Raw genomic sequence first — 21589 nt, forward strand, 5'->3', positions numbered from 1 at the left:
GCGAGAGCAAAAGAGAGAAATGTATTTTTTGAGTTTGCTGGTTGGAGTCTACAATGGCCTTGCATGGACCTGTCTGCATAATTAATAGCTTATTAAAAGAAAAAAAAAAGGTAATTTTTGAAAAATAATTTAAATATGCTTTAAAAATGAATTTTTCATAAACATTGTTGACCTAGGACAGGTCACCAAACTGTTTTCTTTTTTGTTAAAGCTCTATGCACCTATAAAATATATCTGTATTATAGAATGCATTAGTTATGCTGTTTAACAAAATATAGAATTAAAAATATTATCTTTTATATTAAAGACATAGTTTGTAAATACAGATATTTTTGTTTTGGTTACTAGTATTTATTTATTTATTTTATTTTAGCTAGTTTAGGGTGTATGCTCATTTTTAAAATTGGAAAATGTAACAAATGTAAAGTTCCAAGTGAATTGATGCTGCCTTCACTAGACTCATGCATGGTATGGACATTAACGTTTGCTTTAGATGCATTTTATATGCATTTTGATCACTTTATAGTACCTACAAAACTGACCTGAAGAGAGATAAGTAAATAGCTTTGCAAACTGGAGTAATTCAGGGAATTAATTTTTTTTTGTCTGAATATCACATATAGATTTGCCATGGACATTCAACTTTTCAGTTGTCAAAAAAAGATAGGATTTGCAAAATATGTTTGCTTTTCTATATCTCGATAGATATAATGCAGTAGATACCATTTTTGGAATGCATGTCAACATATTTTAATTTTTATTTATCTATTTTAAGCAGGGACTGCATGTTTGTACGTAAATGAACTTCAATTAAAGCATTAGAAAAAAATATAATAAAAGAAAATAATCATAGTATGCAAAAAAAATACATTACAATTGTGTGGAATAATCATATACTGTAAATCTAAATATGATACAGGTCAGGGAAAAAAAAACAAGAATGTATGAACAGTAAAACTATAATTAAGACAATTAATGTAGAAAGTTAATTTTAGTATTTAGAGAATCTAAGGTAATAAAAAAACAGACAGTATGTAATAATGTGCCAATGCCCAGTGGTATTTTCACATACAAAAGACCACTAAATACTTTTTACGACAGTCACTTTAAGTAGCTTAGTACAGGAGGAGGCACCCCGCTAGAATAAACTAAAAGAGTTTATCGCCCTATGCATGTGTAATATACAATTCACTAGTGTCTATGCCATGTGTACAGGTGATACTCGAAAAATTAGAATATCGTGCAAAAGTTCATTTATTTCACTAATGCAACTTAAAAGGTGAAACTAATATATGAGATAGACTCATTACATGCAAAGCAAGATAGTTCAAGCTGTGATTTGTCATAATTGTGATGATTATGGCTTACAGCTCATGAAAACCCCAAATCCACAATCTCAAAAAATTTGAATATTACATGCAATAAAACAAGGATTGTACATAGAACAATATCGGACCTCTGAAAAGTATAAGCGTGCATATGTACTGAGTACTTGGTTTGGGCCCCTTTTGTTGCAATTACTGCCTCAATGCGGCATGGCATGGAAGCTATTAGCCTATGGCACTGCTAAGGTGTTATGGAAGACAAGGATGCTTCAATAGCGGCCTTCAGCTCTTCTGCATTGTTCGGTCTCATGTCTCTCATCTTTCTCTTTTCAATGCCCCATAGATTCTCTATAGGGTTCAGGTCAGGCGAGTTTGCTGGCCAATCAAGCACAGTAATCCCACGGTCATTGAACCAGGTTTTGGTGCTTTTGGCAGTGTGGGCAGGTGCCAAGTCCTGCTGGAAAATGAAGTCAGCATCCCCATAGAGCTCGCCTGTGGAAGGAAGCCTGAAGTGCTCCAAAATCTCCTTGTAGACGGCTGCGTTGACCCTGGACTTAATGAAGCACAGTGGACCAACACCAGCAGATGACATGGCTCCCCAAATCAACACAGACTGTGGAAACTTCACACTGGGCTACACAAGCATCTTGCAGTGTGTGCCTCTCCATTCTTCCTCCATACTCTGGGTCCTTGGTTTCCAAATGAGATGCAAAATTTGCTCTCATCAGAAAAGAGGACTTTGGACCACTGGGCAACAGACTAGGTCTGTTTTTCTTTAGCCCAGGTAAGACACTTCTGACATTGTTTGTTGTTCAGGAGTGGCTTGACAAGAGGAATACGACATTTGAAGCCCATGTCCAGGATCCGTCTGTTTGTGGTGGCTCTTGATGCACTGACTCCAGCCTCAGTCCACTCCTTGTGAAAGTCCCCAACACTTTTGAATGGCCTTTTCCTGACAATCCTCTCCAGGCTGCGGTCATCCCTGCTGCTTGTGTACCTTTTTCTTCCACACTTTTCCCTTCCACATAACTTTCTATTAATGTGCTTTGATACAGCACTTTGGGAACATCCAACTTCTTTTGCAATTACCTTTTGAGGCTTTCCCTCCTTATGGAGGGTGTCAATGATGGTTTTCTGCACAACTGTCAGGTCAGCAGTCTTTCCCATGATTGTGATTCCTACTGAACCAGACTGAGAGACCATTCAAAGGCTCAGGAACCCTTTGCAGGTGTTATGGCTTAATTAGCTGATTAGAGTGGGACACTTTGGGCCTAGAATATTGCACCTTTTCACAATATTCAAATTTTCTGAGATGGTGGATTTGGGGTTTTCATGAGCTGTAAGCTATAATCATCACAATTATGACAAATCACAACTTGAACTATCTTGCTATGCATGTAATGAGTCTATCACATATATATTAGAGTCATCTTTTAAGTTGCATTAGTGAAATAAATGAACTTTTGCACGATATTCTAATTTTTCGAGTATCACCTGTATATATAGCATGCCATATCTGCATATTAAAATAATTGATTTAGAAGTCAAACGCATTGTACACATCACAATAAATCACAATTATTTTTACCTACTCCTAAAAATTAAAAGGGGAATGTGTGGTTGTTATGAGCTTCTATACATTGGCTGAAAAGCTCATACACATTACATCTAAAATACTCACTGTACTGGTATATATATGATTAAAATGGGCTACAAATCATTGACTAGAAACTATATATGGAAGGCTAGAATATAACTTGACTTCATTGCATGGTGGTAAGGAATGTGGCTATAACATGCAGTCTGTAGAATTGTCACCCTGAGTGACTTTTCATTCGTTGTATTACATGATGTAGTCTTGATTTTACAAAGAATATGGAAGGATCCTAAAATCTTGCCCATCAGGTAGCCAATATATGTGCCGCCTTTAAATATTTAAAAACGTTCCTACTCTGAAAAATATATACATGAAATGCTTTATATGATTATTTATAGTATGTAAATGTATCATGTACTCATCTTTACATATTTAGTTACTATTTTATTTAAATGTGTGTTAGTGTGCATTTTGTTTAGATTTTATTATTGTTAATACCAGGGCCTGAGTACCTTATTTAGTCACCTTTCATGTATAACATTGTTCTGGAATGACAATAAAAATATACCTTATACTTATGCCTTTCTTGTCCTTTGCCTATACAGACTAACAAGCAAGGAGTCCCTCTCTCACTACACATCGGCATCTGCTGCGACTGGCAGCATTCACAGCCGACCCCACCTAAAACAGTGTGATCTACTGCCTTTGACCCGCCGCCAAAGGAGACTGTGCAGGAAGGAACCTGGCCTGGCAGAGGCGCTAAAGGAAGCTGTACGACTGGGCATTGTGGAGTGCCAATTCCAACTGCGCAGCGAACGCTGGAACTGCAGCCTGCAGGGAAGGGGGAGCCTCCTGAAAAGAGGTAAGGCAGTTGGGCCAAGAATGGCTCTTTTACAGGAAGACTCTTTAGAAAATGATGATGAGAATAATAATAGGAGATGCAAGATAGATTTGCTCAAAAGTAAGGAGCCAATCTAAACAGGGCAGGTTACATTGTCTAGTACAGGGTTTCTCAACCAGGGTTCCTCCAGAGGTTGCTAGGGGTTCCTTAGCAATGAGTAATTTATGCCTCTCAGATATGCCGCCTTCCCACTGACACCAATGAGCTTTTTAACTTTCTGCAAGTAGTAATTCTTCTCAATGAAAACAAGTGTAAGGAGCATTCTTCTCACTGACAATCACACCAATATATCACGAGTCGTAGATATATTAATTATTAGCAGGGGTTCCCTGGGACCAGAAAGTTATTTCAAGAGTTCACCTGTGTTGAAAAGGTTGAGAAAGGCTGGTCTAGTGGAATCTGGCCTAAGAAGTGGATATGGATGACATCTACTCACTAGCTTTATCTCTAATAATGTGGGGATCATTCTGAGTTTAGCAGTAATGATAGTGGTGGACATTCCCTGTATGCAGGGGTGTTTATTGTGGCCTAAAGAGTAGGTATGGATGAGGCTTTATCAGTAAACACACAAGTTTATCAGGGATTGCTTGTGGTGCTGCTCACTTGGTTGTTGCTAGACATGTGCACACTGAAATATTTCGTTTCGGAATTTCGTTTTCGTCCGAAAAATAAAATTGAGTTACTCCCGAAATTTGTTTTTCGTTAAAAATTGCATTCGTCCAAAAATCCAAATTAAGGTTGAATCTGTCATTGAAGGCTTATGGTGTCTGTCGAATGTTCAAAGAAGATTCGACGGAGCAGCTAAACTGTACGACGCCGTATAGTTTACCTGCTCAGTCAAATCTTCTTAGAACTTTCAACAGACACCATAAGCCAAAGTACGTGTGTACTTAGTTCTAGCTATTTTACTGCTCCTCCTCTTTGGTTACAATCAGCCAATAACATTCATCATCATCATTATTTTTATTTATCTTTTCTCCCCTACGTCGAATCTTTTCTCTCTATGTAGAATAATCTTGGACTAATAGAGTTAAGGTTAGGCACATTCGACCACAGGTTTGATGGACACAAATTGTTATTGTCAGCGTCATGTCGAATTTTCTATCTATATCGAACTGTTGTAGCAACGAAAACGAAAATAAAGCATTTGTTTATGTCGGATCTTTCGTTTTTCGGATTCTGCACTTTCGTTATCGTTTCTTAAAACGATAACGAAAATACCTGAAATTCGGACAAAAATGCATTCGGACGAAAACGAATGCACATGTCTAGTTGTTGCTTTGGTTGTTAACCCTTTGGCTTATTAGCCTGCAAAGCAGCACTGTTAGACTGGTACTCCACGGTTTCATTAGTAATGTTGGCAAGAAAAGGGTTAATGATCTTCATGTAGTTTAATCATTTACTGTCTGGGTATTATATTAACCGCTTGCTGACCATATCACTTAGATATACGGCGGCAAGGCTGCTCTACTGCGTACGTACGTGATCCAGCACTTCTGGGTTGGTAGTGTCCAGGTGCGTTGCCGCCGGCCCGGTCCCACTGTGATTCACAGCGGGAACCACGGACTCGATGTCCGCCAGCACCCACTGATCCTTTGGTAGAAAGTCTGTAAACAAGGCAAATTGCCGTTCTGTCAGTAGGGGAGGCATTGATCCTGTGTTCCTGCAAAGTAGGGACACTGATCCATGCCTTCTCCTAGTAAAGCACCTTTGATCGCCCCTGATGTTAACCCCTTCTTTGCCAGTGTCATTAGTACAGTGATCAGTGCTAAAAATATGCACTGATCACTGTATTAGTGTCACTGGTCCCCAAAAAGTGTCCCCAAAAAGTGTCAGTTAGCGTCCCGACTGTCTGCCACAATATTGCAGTCCCGCTATAAATCACTGATCGCCGCCATTACGAGTTAAAAAAAAATAAAAATCTTATATTTTGTAGACACTATAACTTTAGCGCAAACCAAAAAATATACGCCTATTGGGACTTTTTAAAAAAATATGTAGCAGAATAAAATTTTGGCCTAAACTGATAAAGAAATTATATTTTTTACATTATTTTATTGGATCTGTTATGTAGCAGAAAGTAAAAAATATTGCTTTTTTTTTTTCAAAATTGTCAAGTCTTTTTTTTGTTTATAGCGCAAAAAATAACCGCAGTGGTGATCAAATACCACCAAAAGAAAGCTCTATTTGTGGGGGGGTGGGGGGGGAAGGATAAAAATTGGGTACAGTGTCGCTTAATCACGCAATTGTCAGTTAACTGCTTGCCGCCCGCCCACCGTCAAATGATGGAGGGCTGGTGCGGCTCTCATTCTGGGAGGACATTATATGACGGCGCCCCAGAACCCTGATCTCTGTAAAGTGCTGCGGCCACGGCTCTTTAACCATGTGATCGGCTGTGTCCAATCACAGCCGGTCACATGTAAATACGGAAGTGCCATGAATCGGCTCTTAGCACCTAACACTGACAGAGTCTGTGGCGAGGAGTGCCGATCAGTGGCTACTCCTTGCAGGGGAGACCTGGGAAGGTAATCAAGGTACTGATCATCAGTGCCCTGATTACAGGAAAGCCCCAGCAGTGCCACCAATAAGTGCCCATAAGTGATGCCAGTCAGTGCCTCCCGTCAGTGCCTCCCATCAGTGCCCATTAGTGCCTGTTCATCAGTGCTGCTCATCAATGCCCATCAGTGCCTCCCATCAGTGCTGCCTATCTGTGCCGCCTATCAGTGCCCACCAGTGCTGCCAATCAGTGCCCACCACTGCCGCCTATTAGTGCCATCTATCAGTGCGTCATATTAGTGCTTCCTCATCAGTGCCCACCAGTGCAGCCTATCAGTGCCCATTAGTGTAGCCTCATCAGCACACATCAGTGTAGGAGAAAAATTACTTATTTACAAAATGTACCGACAAAAAATAAGAAAAACTTTTTTTTCTTCAAAATTTTCAGTCTTTTTTCTTTTTTTTTGTAAAAAAAAAAAAAAAAAAATCCCAGCAGTGATTTAAATACCACCAAAAGAAAGCTCTATTTGTGTGAAGAAAAAGATAAAAAAAAAATGTATTTGGGTTCTGTGTGCCATGACTGGGCAATTGTCATTCAAAGTGCGACATCGCTGAAAGCTAAAAAATGGCCTGGGCAGGAAGGGGGTTAAAGTGCCCTGTATTGAGGTAGTGCCATATCTCAAAAATGGCCTGGTCATGAAGGGGGGTAAATCTTCTGGAGGTCAAGTGGTTAATAAGTTTATTAAAAAGATGCAGCAACGTGTTAAAATGCAGCAGAGCACTTTTTTAGTATGCTGATGTTTTTTTCTTCTCTGCAAATCACATTTAAATAAATGAAACAGACTTCTAAGGTAATAATAATAGAAATCCATAAAATTGTTCTCTCCTCAGGATTTAAAGAGACAGCATTCCTGTACGCAGTGTCGGCTGCAGCACTGACTCACTCGCTGGCCAAGGCCTGCAGCGGAGGAAAGATGGAGCGCTGTACATGTGACGACTCTCCCGGCCTGGAGAGTCAGCGGGCTTGGCAGTGGGGGGTGTGTGGGGATAACCTGAGACACAGCACGCGTTTTCTGCAGAACTTTTTGGGACAAAAAAAGGGGGGAAGAGACACAAGAGCCAAAGTGGACTTACACAATACTCACACAGGCATTAAGGTGAGTGCAGAACAATCAGCAAAACCCCCTGTCCTAAAATCTTTAAACACAAAGGTGGTTTGGCAGTATATAAAACAAAGTAGGAAGAAGACAGACAAGTACTTTATATATCCAGCTGTATAGTACTAAAATAAATGTCTCCCTATACACATCTGTTCAACAAATGCATTAGAGGATGTACGACAGAAACTTGTTTGGATTTCAGTTTACAGATGGCACAAGTTGTCATAATCCAAAACTACAAACACAAAAACATCATATAGAATAAATGTTTTTTTATTTAGAATACAGACAGAACATGGAAGCCAAAGTGGTTCATTCTGTTTCATGTTTGCATTCTAATGAAGACCAGAAGTAGTATGCTTCGTGTACCTCAGCTGGCTATATATATCCAGTGTCTGCAAATGTGGTCCAAACCTCTTGCATTTTTGGCTTTCAATTGCTTGTAGAACACTAGGAATAGTTCATTAGCTGGGTTATAATGGAATGAGCTCTGCTGTTTATAATGAAGATAAAGATGATCGGAAAGAATATAAGAAGGGACCCATATACCTAAGAGGGCCAACGTACCTGCACATGTTATGCCCCGTACACACGAGCGGAATTTCCGTCGGAAAAATCTTGGATGGTTTTTCCGACAGAATTCCGCTCAAGCTTGGCTTGCATACACACGGTCACACAAAAGTTCTCCGAACCATCAAGAATGCGGTGACGTATACCACTACGACGAGCCGAGAAAATTAAGTTCAATGCTTCCGAGCATGCGTCGAATTGTTTCCGAGCATGCGTGTTTTTTTGCGCGTCGGAATTGCATACAGACGAACGGAATTTCCGTCAAGAACTTTTTCCGTCAGAAAAATAGAGAACCAGCTCTCAATCTTTTGCTGGCGGAAATTCAGACAGAAAAAGTTGGATGGAGGATACACACGGTCGGAATATCCGGCCAAAAGCTCCCATTACACTTTTTTTGGACGGAAATTCCGCTCGTGTGTACAGGGCATTAGACTTACAATATACAATGCACTCCTCTACTGTAGGATGTGAAGGGACCAGAGCCATGGAAATCCATGTGCCAAGGGGCACAATCCAAGTATGTGTGCTGCCTTCTTTAATACATCCAAGCAGTGTCAGGGAATGCGATGATGCCACTTCCTTCCCCCCATGCCCAGCTGACTATTGGGGAAAAAGGAAGATTTATTTACTTGACCTTAAAAACATTGTATGGTTTCCTTTATTTCCTCGCCATGCTCAGGTGAACTGCTAAAACAACTGGGCCATAAAAACAGATGTACCTAGATGTGCAAAATATGAAGCCACATGTATACTATCCTAATTTCTGAGATTTCCTGCCTTTTAGCCCATTAGAACCCACAGTAGAACTAAGCTAAGTCAATATGCAGTCTTTTACTGACTGTATGCAGTATGCATAGTTCTCTCTCATTTCAGTTACACAGTGTATATTATTCTCCTCAACAATTACACAAAAATATTGCAGAATACTGCAACTGACCCAAGTGTCTTTACATAAGCGCACAATGAGGAGGTTTACAACATTTTGAAATGCTGGCAATGCTTGGGATGGTTGCCTCTCTAGTGAAACGTCACAAACGATGTGTTCAGCCCTACCGTACCTAGAAGAGTATAATGGCCTAACCAGACAATGTTATAGGTTAGACCAGCCATGACAGAAATGAGATCTCATCTGACTTTTTACTTAAAAATGCTAATGCCCCGTACACACGATCCGAAAATCGGATGACAGACCGTCTGTCTTTTTTGCATACTAGTTGTATATCGAACCTGAAGAGTTTACTAAAGTTACGAAAATTCTCGTACGACAGAATAAAAAAATCGGAAGTGATGTCATGTGTTGTAGTGTATTTGTATTGTATTTTTGGACGACAACTGTACTGATTAAACTAAAATCGTACGATCTGGTATTGTACGAGAAAAACTTTCATGCAAGTCCGATAAAAAAATATCGGATGAACTGTTGTGATCGGCTCTCGAAAGCTCTGTACTAACGATCCGATTATCGTACGATCGCGTCGAAAGCAGTATTTTTCGTCCGATTTTTGGATCGTGTGTACGGGGCATTGATTTCCAGCTATCATTTTGATCTTCAACATTTTATGTAATTGATTCAAAACAAATATGCAGAAAGCAAAGGCAGAAGAACTGAACTGCATACTTGTCCTGGGTTAGTGACTTAAAATATTTACACCTCTACATATTTGTGTCATGGCAGGTCGATAACCTTAAACTGTGGACAGGCAGCTAAACACACAGATGAAATACACATATAAAAGCTGTTTTGCCTGCCAAAGAATTTGTTTTTCTGCCAATCCGGAGGGGAGATTTGCACTACTCTGTCTGGCAGGGCAGGAGACCTAATTTTGCTCTGCTACAGTTCAGGATAACTTTCAGGACTTGTCCCTCACCCATTCTGCGACTGAACAGTGAAAAGAGAAGCAGCAGACTGGCAAGCTCTGTCTTTTGCTTGTGCCCTTGATAGCACATCAGCTTTGCTGCATGACCAATAGGCTCATTGTACAGCCGGTTTTAGAGGCTGATACCGAGATGAAATTCAGGTACATACATTTAAAAATAAATTTAATAATGCATTCATGAATACAGTGTTGCATTAAAAGTTGTATTAAAATATCTGTTGTGCTTTAAAGTGGTTCAAAAGCCTAACATTTTTTTTTACATTAATGCATTTACTGCATTAAGGTAGAAAAATTTTAGGTAGCAGTATCACCCCCTCACCACCCTTATGCTTACACGAGTCCTCACTTGATCCAGAATCCTCACTTGTGCCTGGCTACAGTCCTCTCTCCTCTCTCTCCACACAGAGACTGACAGGCCAGTGGCTCCCACTGCTGTCAATCAAATTCAGTGAGGAGTGGCGAGCCACGCTATCTGTCTATAGACGCAGGCACCGCTTCTCAGGATCAAGTGCTGAGTCTGAGTGAAGTGATCTTCAAATTAGAAGCTAACCAGTTATTGACAAGCAGTTTTAGCACTCTTGACTGAAAATGTGACTGTTTTTTGATCAGATCCTGATTTTTTTTTTCCCCGTTTTTAGGCTGTAAAGAGTGGGTTAAAGACAACATGCAAGTGTCATGGGGTTTCTGGGTCATGTGCAGTACGCACCTGCTGGAAACAGCTTTCTCCATTCCATGAGACAGGAGCTCTGCTAAAAGCAAAGTATGACAATGCTGTCAAAGTCCTAGGAGCAACAAATGAGGCAGTTGGGGGCCACGAGTCCCTAGGACATTCGTTTGCTGGCCGTGCTATTCGCTCTACAGATCTTGTTTATTTGGAGGACTCACCAAGCTTCTGCCGTACCAGTCGCTTTTCTCCTGGGACTTCAGGCAGAGTGTGCTCAAGAGAGACCACATGTGACAGTCTGTGTTGTGGTAGAGGGTACAACACCCAAAGCCGAATGGTCACTTTTTCCTGCCACTGTCAAGTACACTGGTGCTGCCACGTGGAGTGTCAGAAGTGCGTTCAGCAGCAGGACACCTATACATGCAAACAATAATGGCAAAAGGACTATGCGAAGAATAAAAATCTACAAAAGGGGCTTCTTCTGTCTCTTATCCATGAGATGAAATTGTGCACATTAGGTAAAGGGGTACATCATGGGACTTGTTAAGACTACGTGAACTGAAAAAATACTGGATGGTGTCACGGATCTCAATACTTTGACATGGGGCATACTTCATTCAGTGTTCTACTATATTTTAAATTATAACTATGCAAAGATATTTATTCCACATGCAAAACAGCCACTGCCTCTTAAATAGACTTTTGAGCACTGCCCAATATATGCTGCAACATTTGATGTCAGCTTTGCAATTAACTTTCATCCTTGGTAATTTGCATTGATTAGTTTTGCTTAATCAGTAGCATTCAATACTAGTCACGTTCTACCTAATCGGGAGCATCTAAAACCAGTCACATGATCGGTTAAAATCACAATTATTCTCAATAATGGCTGCACATGGCCACAGATTAAATTTCTACCTGCAAATAACTTAACCATAACCACAAAAAGGAAAATCCTAATTTGTGTAGACCACCAAGGACGCAACATTTTCTGTACATAAATGTCTTAATTTACTTGTAAATGTTTTGTAGAGATGTACAAAAGCTGACGTCACTATGCCGCTGCATTCACCAACTGTAAATATAAGCAGATTTGAATCTCTATGGTGACTGCGTGTTTCAAGAGATATGGTCATGTCTCACAATACACAAGATGTAATGCAAGAGGCCACCATTCAATATGTATTTTATTATAAGCATGCAAATGTATACTGACACAAGCAGTCTCCATAGAGATAAAGTGAAATATTTGATGATCATCATTGAAGGGAGAAATTCTATGACAAAGCAATGTGGATTCTGTACCGGGGTACACATGCCTTCATATGTTTAACTCTACTGAGAACCTGCTTAAAAAGCTTCATGCCCTGCTTTTCTGATCTGTCTTGACCACTGACCATACATAATTCAGAATGTCTTCTGATAATGAGAACAGTTTCAGAACATGCCAATAGCAAGTGTTGATCTAAAGGAACTGTCCTCAGCCAATGGCTTAAAGTGATTGTAAAGTCTTGGTTTTAGGTTAAAATAACAAACATGTTATACTTACCTGCCCTGTGCAGTGGATTTGAACAGAGAAGCCCTGATCCTCCTCTTCTCAGGTCCCTCTTCAGTGCTTCTGGCCCCTCCCTCCTGTTGAGTGACCCACAGAAAGCAGCTTGCTATGGGGCACCGAGTCACAGCTCCCTGTGTCCTCTCTCTCCTCATTGGCTGACTGACTTTAATTGACAGTAGCGGGAGCCAATGGCGCAACGCTGCTGTCTCAGCCAACGAGGAGGGGAGTTCCGGGCAGCCAAGATATTCCTACAACATCACTGGACAGAGATGGGCTCAGGTAAGTATTAGGGGAGGCTGAGGGGGGCTGCTGCACACAGATGTTTTTTTTTTATTGCATTAAGATAAAAAACCTGCCTTTACAATCACTTTAAGGCTCGGTTCACACTGCAATGATGCAGGAACTTTGCAAATCCACTGTGGGTTCCTGCATCGAATGTCTCCCCGGCGGCAGTTCACACTGCCCTATGCGAACTGCTGGGAGTGTCCAGTTAATGACACCCCCAAATTAGTTTGCATATCGCAGTGCAATCTGCAAATTCGGACAAGAATCGGATCGCATGGGTGAACACCCATGCGATCAGATTCTGCTGCAGGCCAAAAAAGTTTGGTCCGAATGCGATGCAAATTCAGTCATATTATCTGTATGGCTGAATTTGCATCGCAAGGACATCGCATGTAATGTGCACTGCAAATCACATGCAATCTCGCACCACGCAGCAATGTGAACTGGCCCTAAGAGCCACATATGGTTCCTGGCAGCTGCTCAATACCGGTGTATGTGAACATTCTACCACTGTAAAAACCTAAAGCAAAGGTTGCCAGTCCCGTGTATCAGATCATAAATCAGACCAAACTACTGATTCAGTCAAGCTAATCCTTAATATTAATTATCATTTTGTGGGCATAACATAGGACTATGCAAAGAACTAGGATTACAAGATTACTTAGATTGCTTATTTCAGACCAATAAGTAGTTGTATTTAACATAGGACTAAAGGCACAAGTTTGTACACACTTTTACCTTGACACTACTAATGAGGTACGATTCCTCCCACTGACACCAACAACAGGGCACTATTCTTCTCACTAACACGAATGATGGGGTACAACTCGTTCCACAAATACGAAAAAAGGGTACAACTCCCTCAATTATGGGACATTATTCCTCCCCCCATTTACAGGAGTATGTAATTTTTTTTTATTCCAACTTACCACAGAGCCTGGGCATTTTCTACTCCCACTGGTCACAGTCTGTTCCACTTAACAGTCTGAAAGACAGAGAACTGGCCCATTTATTAGAACATCTGATGATTCCAAAGTTAGAGCAGCAACATGCCCCATAATTGTCTATACAATGTTTGCATTTGTAATGATCATGTTAAAAGTATACTCTTCACATATACAAGGTCACGGATGCCATTTTGTGAGCAGAAATAAAAGTAGGTCTACAAATATATAAGAACGAGCAAACTGACAGATAAAATGGCTGTCAACTATCGCTGGCACCCCAGAAAATTCAAACTGTACTTACTTTTCCTTCTGTAGCAAGCCCTAACAAATATATGTGCTTTTTAATAAGGTAATTCAAAGTGCAAATTACTATTTAACATGTAATAAACCATTGTAGCTAATCAGAATTCAGTTTACTGAAGTTTAACACTGACTAGTTGCTTTGGAGTACTGCACTTTGGGCAACCTTCGTAAAGGAGCCCGATGGGGCCTTAAAACATGCATAATGCAAAATGCTGGGCCCATACGTTCTACCTCATATGTACAGCAATTAGGAACAGTCACGCATACAAATCTATATATATTTAAGTTATTTAAATCTGCAGTATACTCACTGCATGAAGACACTTCTTGCCTGCTTAGAGATATGTATATAGGTATTGGTAAAGCAATATATTTATATTTTTGCCACTGTGTACATAGAAGACACTGCACTTCAAATGTGTTTATATACTGCTCTGATATATAAATATTTTTTTTGTAAAAACCCTTTGTGTGTTTTCTTTGGTTGCTGTAGTACCGTGTATTATGTTGTGATGTGCAGTACCTTGTTGCTTGATCCCATAAACACATCCATTGACACCCTGTCATTGGGAATCTATGTAGTAAAAGTACCAAGAAACAAAATTGGGAGTTTAGAGGTGCAAAAAAAACAAATCAAATTGATATTACAAATTTCATAATTTTATTTAAACAAACATGGTTAAAAAGAGAATCAATATTTAAAACTGGAGCCCGGAAAGTCATGCGGTTACAATACAAAAGTTTGTTGCCTCTACAGGTTTCACCACAATCGTGACTTCTTCTTCTGGAGCTTTTGTAGGACCTTAAAGCTGAGTTCTGCTTGAAAAAAATAAAAATAAAAGTCAGCAGCTACAAATACTGCAGCCCCTGCCTTTTAATAATCGGACTCTTACCTGTCTCAGGGTCCAGCGATGTGGGGGGACGAAGCTCAGCTCGCCTCCCCCTCCTCTCTGCGGCGCCGGCATTGTCACTGTGGGCGCCAGGGCCGGACTGGCCTCCTGGGACACCGGAAAATCTCCCGGTGGGCCGGCTGCCTGGTTGCCCCTGGGGCCACTGTGAGGGCAGGGGCACCTGAAAAAAATATGGCTGCGGGGCCGGCCGACATGCAACGGCAAGCGCCAGCTGTTCCCAAGCTAGCCGTGCTCGGGAAAGCCCGTACACGCTCGGCAATTTTCGGAAAGGCGGGAGCTGGAGCTGACTGACTGAGCCCTGCATGGTGCACCTGAGAGGAGGTCAGTGACAGCGCCGCCAGGCCAGCCTGAGAGGGGGGGGGTCTATACAATATTGTAAGGGGGCACTGATGTAAAGGTTTCCCCCTTATATCAGTAAACCCCTTTACCTTAGTGTTTTCTTTCTGCGGAAGGTGGTCTCTGGTCACCAGAGTCCTCCCCACATTCCCAGAGTTCCCCTTTACATCATAGTCTGCAGGATTCCACCTTACAGTGCAAGGGGGAACCCTGATGTAAAGGGCAATGCTGCAGACCCTGATGTAAGTGAGAACTCTGATGTAAAGGGGAATGCAGTGGACTCTGATATAAGTGGGGTCTCTGGTCACCAGTGCCCCCTTTTTATATCAGAGTTCCCGCTTAGATTAAGATCTGCAATGTTCCCCTTTGTGTCAGAGTTCCCTTGCACTGTAAAGGGGAATCCTCCTGATATATGGGGAAACTCTGTGCTGGGTTATATTAATCTGCCATTCTAGGCACCTTTTTTTTGCAGTGTCAGTAAAAAATGTGCCAGTAAATGCCATGATTTTTGCCAGTAAAAAATTGGTGCTGTTTGTAAATGCCATGTCTCCCGGAAGTGGGAGCTGGAACCCTCTGAGAAGAGGGTTCCAGGGTTCCCCCCCCAAAAAAATGACATGCCAAATGTGGCATGTCAGGGGGTCACCTTCCCTTAAAGCGAAAGTTCCATTTTTGGGTGGAACTCCGCTTTAATACAATGTCACTAAAAGAAAACAATGAATTTTACATTTTAATAAATCCAAATAAAAAGAAAAAAGGAGAAAAAGAGAAATAAAAAGGAGAGAGACACCAGTACACACAAAGACCCTAAGGGATCTATCGCATTTACATTTCATATATTTACATAATTACAATAATATATAGATCGTCTGATGGATGCACTCTCACCCCAAAAGTGATCAAGGTGCCAAATGGTCCTCAGGGCCCAAGAGGTCCAATGAGGTGTCAGTGTGCCATAAAAAGGGGGGACAATAGCCCTACATTCACACCTGCAAAGGCATATAGTAGAATAAACTTGGTACACCACCACTCTTATTATCACTTAAGCCAATCATTTTAAGTACACTATAGTTCAACTTCGACCTACCCTGTTGTGATAAGAAGGCAAGGCATTCACAGGTTGATAATTATATCACTCCCAAAACGTATACTTCATATACTTACGGTAAGCTTCAAGGGCACTGTGCCATCTAAAAAACACATGATTCATCACAGAGTTTTCTTATGAATCTAAGATTTTTCTAGATAGGTATAACAATAAATTTGGCAAGTTCCTCTTACCTAAACATTTCCTTCTCCTATTGAAGATAACCGTATTCCTTTCTTTAGTATCAATATATCATTGAACCAGGGTAGAGCTGCACGATTCTGGCTAAAATGAGAATCACAATTTTTTTGCTTAGAATAAAAAGATCACGATTCTCTCACGATTCTCGTGACGTAAAATCTTTCACATTATAGGGCCATTCAAGAACAGTCACGGAGTTGTTGTGAAGGCACTCCTTTGTTATTTTAGCTGTGTGCTTAGGGTCATTGTCTTGTTGGAAGGTAAACCTTTGGCCCAGTCTGAGGTCCTGAGCACTCTGGAGAAGGTTTTTGTCCAGGAAATCCCTGTACTTGGCCACATTCATCTTTCCCTCGATTGCAACCAGTCGTCCTGTCCCTGCAGCTGAAAAACACCCCCACAGCATGATGCTGCCACCACCATGCTTCACTGTTGGGACTGTATTGGACAAGTGATGAGCAGTGCCTGGTTTTCTACACACATACCGCTTAGAATTAAGGCCAAAAAGTTCTATGTTGGTCTCATCAGACCAGAGAATCTTATTTCTCACCATCTTGGAGTCCTTCAGGTGTTTTTTAGCAAACTCCATGCGGGCTTTCACGTGTCTTGCACTGAGGAGAGGCTTCTGTCGGGCCACTCTGCCATGAAGCCCCGACTGGTGGAGGGCTGCAGAGATGGTTGACTTTCTACAACTTTCTCCTATCTCCCGACTGCATCTTTGGAGCTCAGCCACAGTGATCTTTGGGTTCTTCTTTACCTCTCTCACCAAGGCTCTTCTCCCCCGATAGCTAGTTTGGCCGGACGGCCAGCTCTAGGAAGGGTTCTGGTCATCCCAAATGTCTTCCATTTAAGGATTATGGAGGCCACTGTGCTCTTAGGAACCTTAAGTGCAGCAGAAATTTGTATGTAACCTTGGCCAGATCTGTGCCTTGCCACAATTCTGTCTCTGAGCTCTACAGGCAGTTCCTTTGACCTCATGATTCTCATTTGCTCTGACATGCACCGTGAGCTGTAAGGTCTTATATAGACAGGTGTGTGGCTTTCCTAATCAAGTCCATGCAGTATAATCAAAAACAGCTGGACTCAAATGAAGGTGTAGAACCATCTCAAGGATGATCAGAAGAAATGGACAGCACCTGAGTTAAATATATGAGTGTCACAGCAAAGGGTTTGAATACTTAGGACCATGTGATATTTCAGTTTTTCTTTTTTAATAAATCTGCAAAAATGTCAACAAGTCTGTGTTTTTCTGTCAATATGGGGGTGCTGTGTGTACATTAATGAGGAAAAAAAATGAACTTAAATGAGTTTAGCAAATGGCTGCAATATAACAAAGAGCAAAACATTTAAGGGGGTCTGAATACTTTCCGTCCCCACTGTATTTTTGCCATATAAAGCACCGCTTGGGGGTTGATTTACTAAAACTGGAGAGTGATAAATCTGGTGCAACTGTGCATGGTAAGCCAATCAGCTTCCAACATTAGCTTGTTCAATTAAGCTTTGACAAAAATATACTTATTCAAACCTAGTAATTATTAGCATGGGTTCCCCAAGACCTGAAGTTATTTAATAGGTTTCTCCAAATTAAAAGGGTTGAGGAAGGCTGATCTAAGCCAACAAATATCTAGTAAGTCCTAATCAAATAAGCCATGATGGCTGTTCGCAAGTTATTCAACCTGTGTTCAATTCTTACTGTCTGCCATATAAGTTAGCAAGGGTAGCAATAGAGACAGAAAAAAGCAAAAAAAAAAAGAAAAACATACATGGTCAATTACCCAATACTACGCACTTGTTATAGGTGAACAGCTAGCGAACCTCTTATGCTGCTGGCACATGAATCATCAAGCTGATTGACAGCCATTTCTAACTTTCTAGATGAAGCTGCAGAGGATATACATGTACTGCTAGAAAGACACTATGGGGTTGATTTACTAAAAACTGGAGACGGCAGAGTCTGGTAGCCAATCAGCTTCTAACATTAGCTTGTTTAATAAGGCTTTGACAAAAAAACCTGGAAGCTGATTGGTTTCTTTGCAGAGCTGCACCAGATTTTGCACTCTCCAGTTTTAGTAAATCAACCCCCATGCAATTTCCATTCTTTATTCATTAGTACTTTTATAGTAGCGAGCACACCAACTTCCAGTTGGATTCACACCATGTGTGTTCTCGCATGTACATTAACATACATCATGTGGTGCAAAAACATGTTGCGGTAAGGCATTTCACAATTTATGCACAGATTGCATAAAGGATGTGAAGAACATATGAATTTACCAAGTTTTGTGTTAAAGTAATGATAAAGGTGCATCATCACTGTGTCTTAAGTGTAGCAATATTCAGCTACAATAAAGTTATGCTGAAGTGGTTTAATAAAAAAGAAAAAAAAAAAAAAACACACACACACACTCTTTTTTAAAGTATATTAACCATCTCCCGCCCACCGTAGAGACAAATGACGGCAGCGGGGTGGCTCTCTTGTTCTGAGACGATGTCATATGATTCCTCCATTAACGCCCTACAGCACAGATAGACTTATTATCCGTGGACCTATGGCAGGCCGGCAGCCAAAATACCTGAGCAGCAGCTGTATCTGATTGGATGGTGATCAGTGGTGGCCGCTCCATTAGGAGCGCAGGGGCGCTGCCCCCATAATCCATGCACCCGGCCTCTAATCTACATGCAGGGTGCCAGATGCATGGATTTCAATGGTTTTTTTTTTTTTTTGAAGCCCATGATTAGAGCCTGAGGCTGTTCCCTGGCCAATCAGGAAGCGGGTCTTAAGACCCGATTGGCCGGGAACAGAAGCAGGGGGAAAGCCGCCGAGGGGGAGAAGCAGGGGGAAGCCGCCAAAGCAGCCCAGAACCTGGATGGGGTTAGTGTGGGGCTGGTGGGCGGACTGGCGAGCGCCGGGGAGGAGGGGGGGGTGTGTGTTCACTGATTGACCGACGGGGGGGTGGGTTCGGGTGATTTGTTTGTCGCCACTGATGGTGATCTGTTTGGGGGAAGAGGGGGTTAGTGGTGCTGGAAATCCCTCCAGTAGATATGTCATATATGACCAACATCGAATACTGGAAATACTGCAAAACAGCAGCAATGTGAAACACTGCTATGGCAAGAACTCAGAGGTCACATACATCATTTCGTCAATCAAATGCAATCTACCAGTAGCAATTAAGAAAGTATCTGACATTAAGTAGGATAATAAAAACATACAATTAAATTACAACACATTCACTTAAATTGTGACATTTTTATATTGTGAAGATATCTGGGAGCTGTCTACTCAACAGCAAATCCGATGGTTACATGTCTAATCCACATGTGGTGGCTTGAAAGACAATGGAAACACCCCACTTTTACTCAGCCGGTCATACACTAGTAATGCATTCTTATGTTACCAGTCACCAGACAGATACACAACCATGAAATTGCCTCGTATCATAAACTGCAGCACGAAAAAAAAAAAAAAAGGTCTCAGCATTTTTTTATTTTTAATGTCTGCAAAAGGGGATCATTTTTGGCTGTATTGTTTCTAGAACAGTGTTTTACACCTGTGATATGTTTCTTTATTGTGGGTGGTATACAGCAGTAATTGGTATCTAAAAAGGGATAGGTCATCCAGATCCCTCCAATACGAGTAGCAAACAGCAGAGCTGGTATAAAGTAACTGATAAATAGATAGGTAGCGCTGGACCCCAGGGTTGTTCTATTGGTATTGCTTTCCAATAATATTAAAATGGTGTTGGTACAAGTTGCCTGGTTACTAGGCAGGCAGCTCTGCACCCCGGATGATTCCCACAGTCTCCTTGGTTTGTAGTGGAAAACAGCAGAGTTCATGCACCACAAGATAATTTGTCCAGATAAAGCTTTATGCGGGGTATACACTAAGTTTTTTTTATTTAGGTCAACCCAGCGGCCTGAACGAAAAAAAAAAAAACCTTACAGATCGCCATCCTAACACAAGCGATATTAGTGCTTCGATCTCCCCCTCTGAGCAATTGTATTTTGATATGGGGACTGCCCCCCTGCCCGCACACACTGATCAGCGCTCGCAGCTATTGGCTGCAAGCACTGATCAGATGCCGGTTTTCCAACATGCCCGTTCAACAGAAACCGCACACACAGGCTGAAAGTACGCTGGTTCGTATGAAACTGACTGCTTTGAGCCAATTTGCGCCCTACTGTGTACCCAGCCTTCTAGGATAGAGTCAGAAGATTAAACATGTTAACATGTTTCAGTGTTCCAAAAACATCCCCTTCATCTGGGCTTGAAATGGGAGACAATGTATATGAACTGAATTTGAAATTGAACTGTATGACATGTTTACTAAAGTGAGAACACACAGGTCTCGTTAGCGGCTGGTTTGGTAGCAAGTGCAATGGCTGCACATAATTACTCAGGACCTGTTCCGGATAATGAAAAAGGAGGACCATATCTGTGCAATGTGTATCAGCAAGTGCAACTGCATGCGACAGCCTGACAATGCAAGTGCGAAACTGGAACAAAGTGGTCACCCTATAACAGGAAGTGCCTAGACAAGGACCTTCAGGGGTAAAATCACCAGATGTTATTTTTATCAAAGCTGCAGATTGAAAGCAACTTTTGATATTGCTTACCGTGTTAATGCTTATGTGAGATTTTAGCGACTGGCTCTACATCTTCGTAAATAATACAATTTAGCACTGTTAATAAATATTGCTGCTGTTGTGCATAGAACAGGGACTGTTGCTTGCCTTTAATCATTGCGTGACTTTCACAAATATAACCGACATTGGAAGTCACTGTCGTGCGGTTCAGAACAGACTGTCATTTAGATTAAAGTATGACATGTTTATTATACTTCTGCAATTGTATTTATATGTTTAGGAGTGTTTACAAATGTGGGTGCATGAATGCCATGTAACCATGTTTCTGTAAGGGCGGTGTGTGAACATGTACATGTGGTGTACATCCTGCAGCAGTGGTGGGAGTGCAGGTGCGGTACAGGCAATCTGAAAGATCAATCTGGGAGGGCAAGTGCCCCCTGAGGGGAGACATCGAGATGACAGGAGACTGTCTGAATTTCAGCAGTCTATTGGAACCCCGGAGGAGAAAGGTACTTTCTGACTCATATGAAATGTGAATTTTAATCACTGATGTGCTTTTTTTATATCTTAAATTGGGAAGTTATTGGCATTGATCAGGCACCTGGAGCTGCTTAGTCTACATTTTTAAGACTAGCCATGAGAAGTCTAATGCCGCGTACCCACGAGCGAACTTTATGGCAGACTTTGCCCGGCGGACGGGATTTCGTCGGACAATTCGATGTGTGTGGGCTCCAGCGGACTTTGTTTTCTCAAAAGTTGGACGGACTTAGATTTGAAACATGTTTTAAATCAA

General features: G+C 41.3%; 1 protein-coding gene across 1 annotated transcript in view; it reads left to right on the forward strand.

The window, feature by feature from the left end:
• Positions 1–14143, forward strand: part of WNT9B (Wnt family member 9B) — an 18777-nt gene extending 4634 nt beyond the window's left edge. Inside the window, exons 2-4 of the mRNA XM_073607656.1 lie at positions 3528–3784; positions 7211–7476; positions 10565–14143. Of these exons, the coding sequence (XP_073463757.1) occupies positions 3528–3784; positions 7211–7476; positions 10565–11023 (982 nt within the window). The 3' untranslated portion in view covers positions 11024–14143. The remainder of the gene's footprint in view (positions 1–3527; positions 3785–7210; positions 7477–10564) is intronic.
• Positions 14144–21589: the final 7446 nt, after the last annotated feature.

The sequence above is a fragment of the Aquarana catesbeiana genome, linkage group LG12 (genome assembly GCF_042186555.1).
Source record: "Aquarana catesbeiana isolate 2022-GZ linkage group LG12, ASM4218655v1, whole genome shotgun sequence".
NCBI classification, from domain to species: domain Eukaryota; kingdom Metazoa; phylum Chordata; class Amphibia; order Anura; family Ranidae; genus Aquarana; species Aquarana catesbeiana.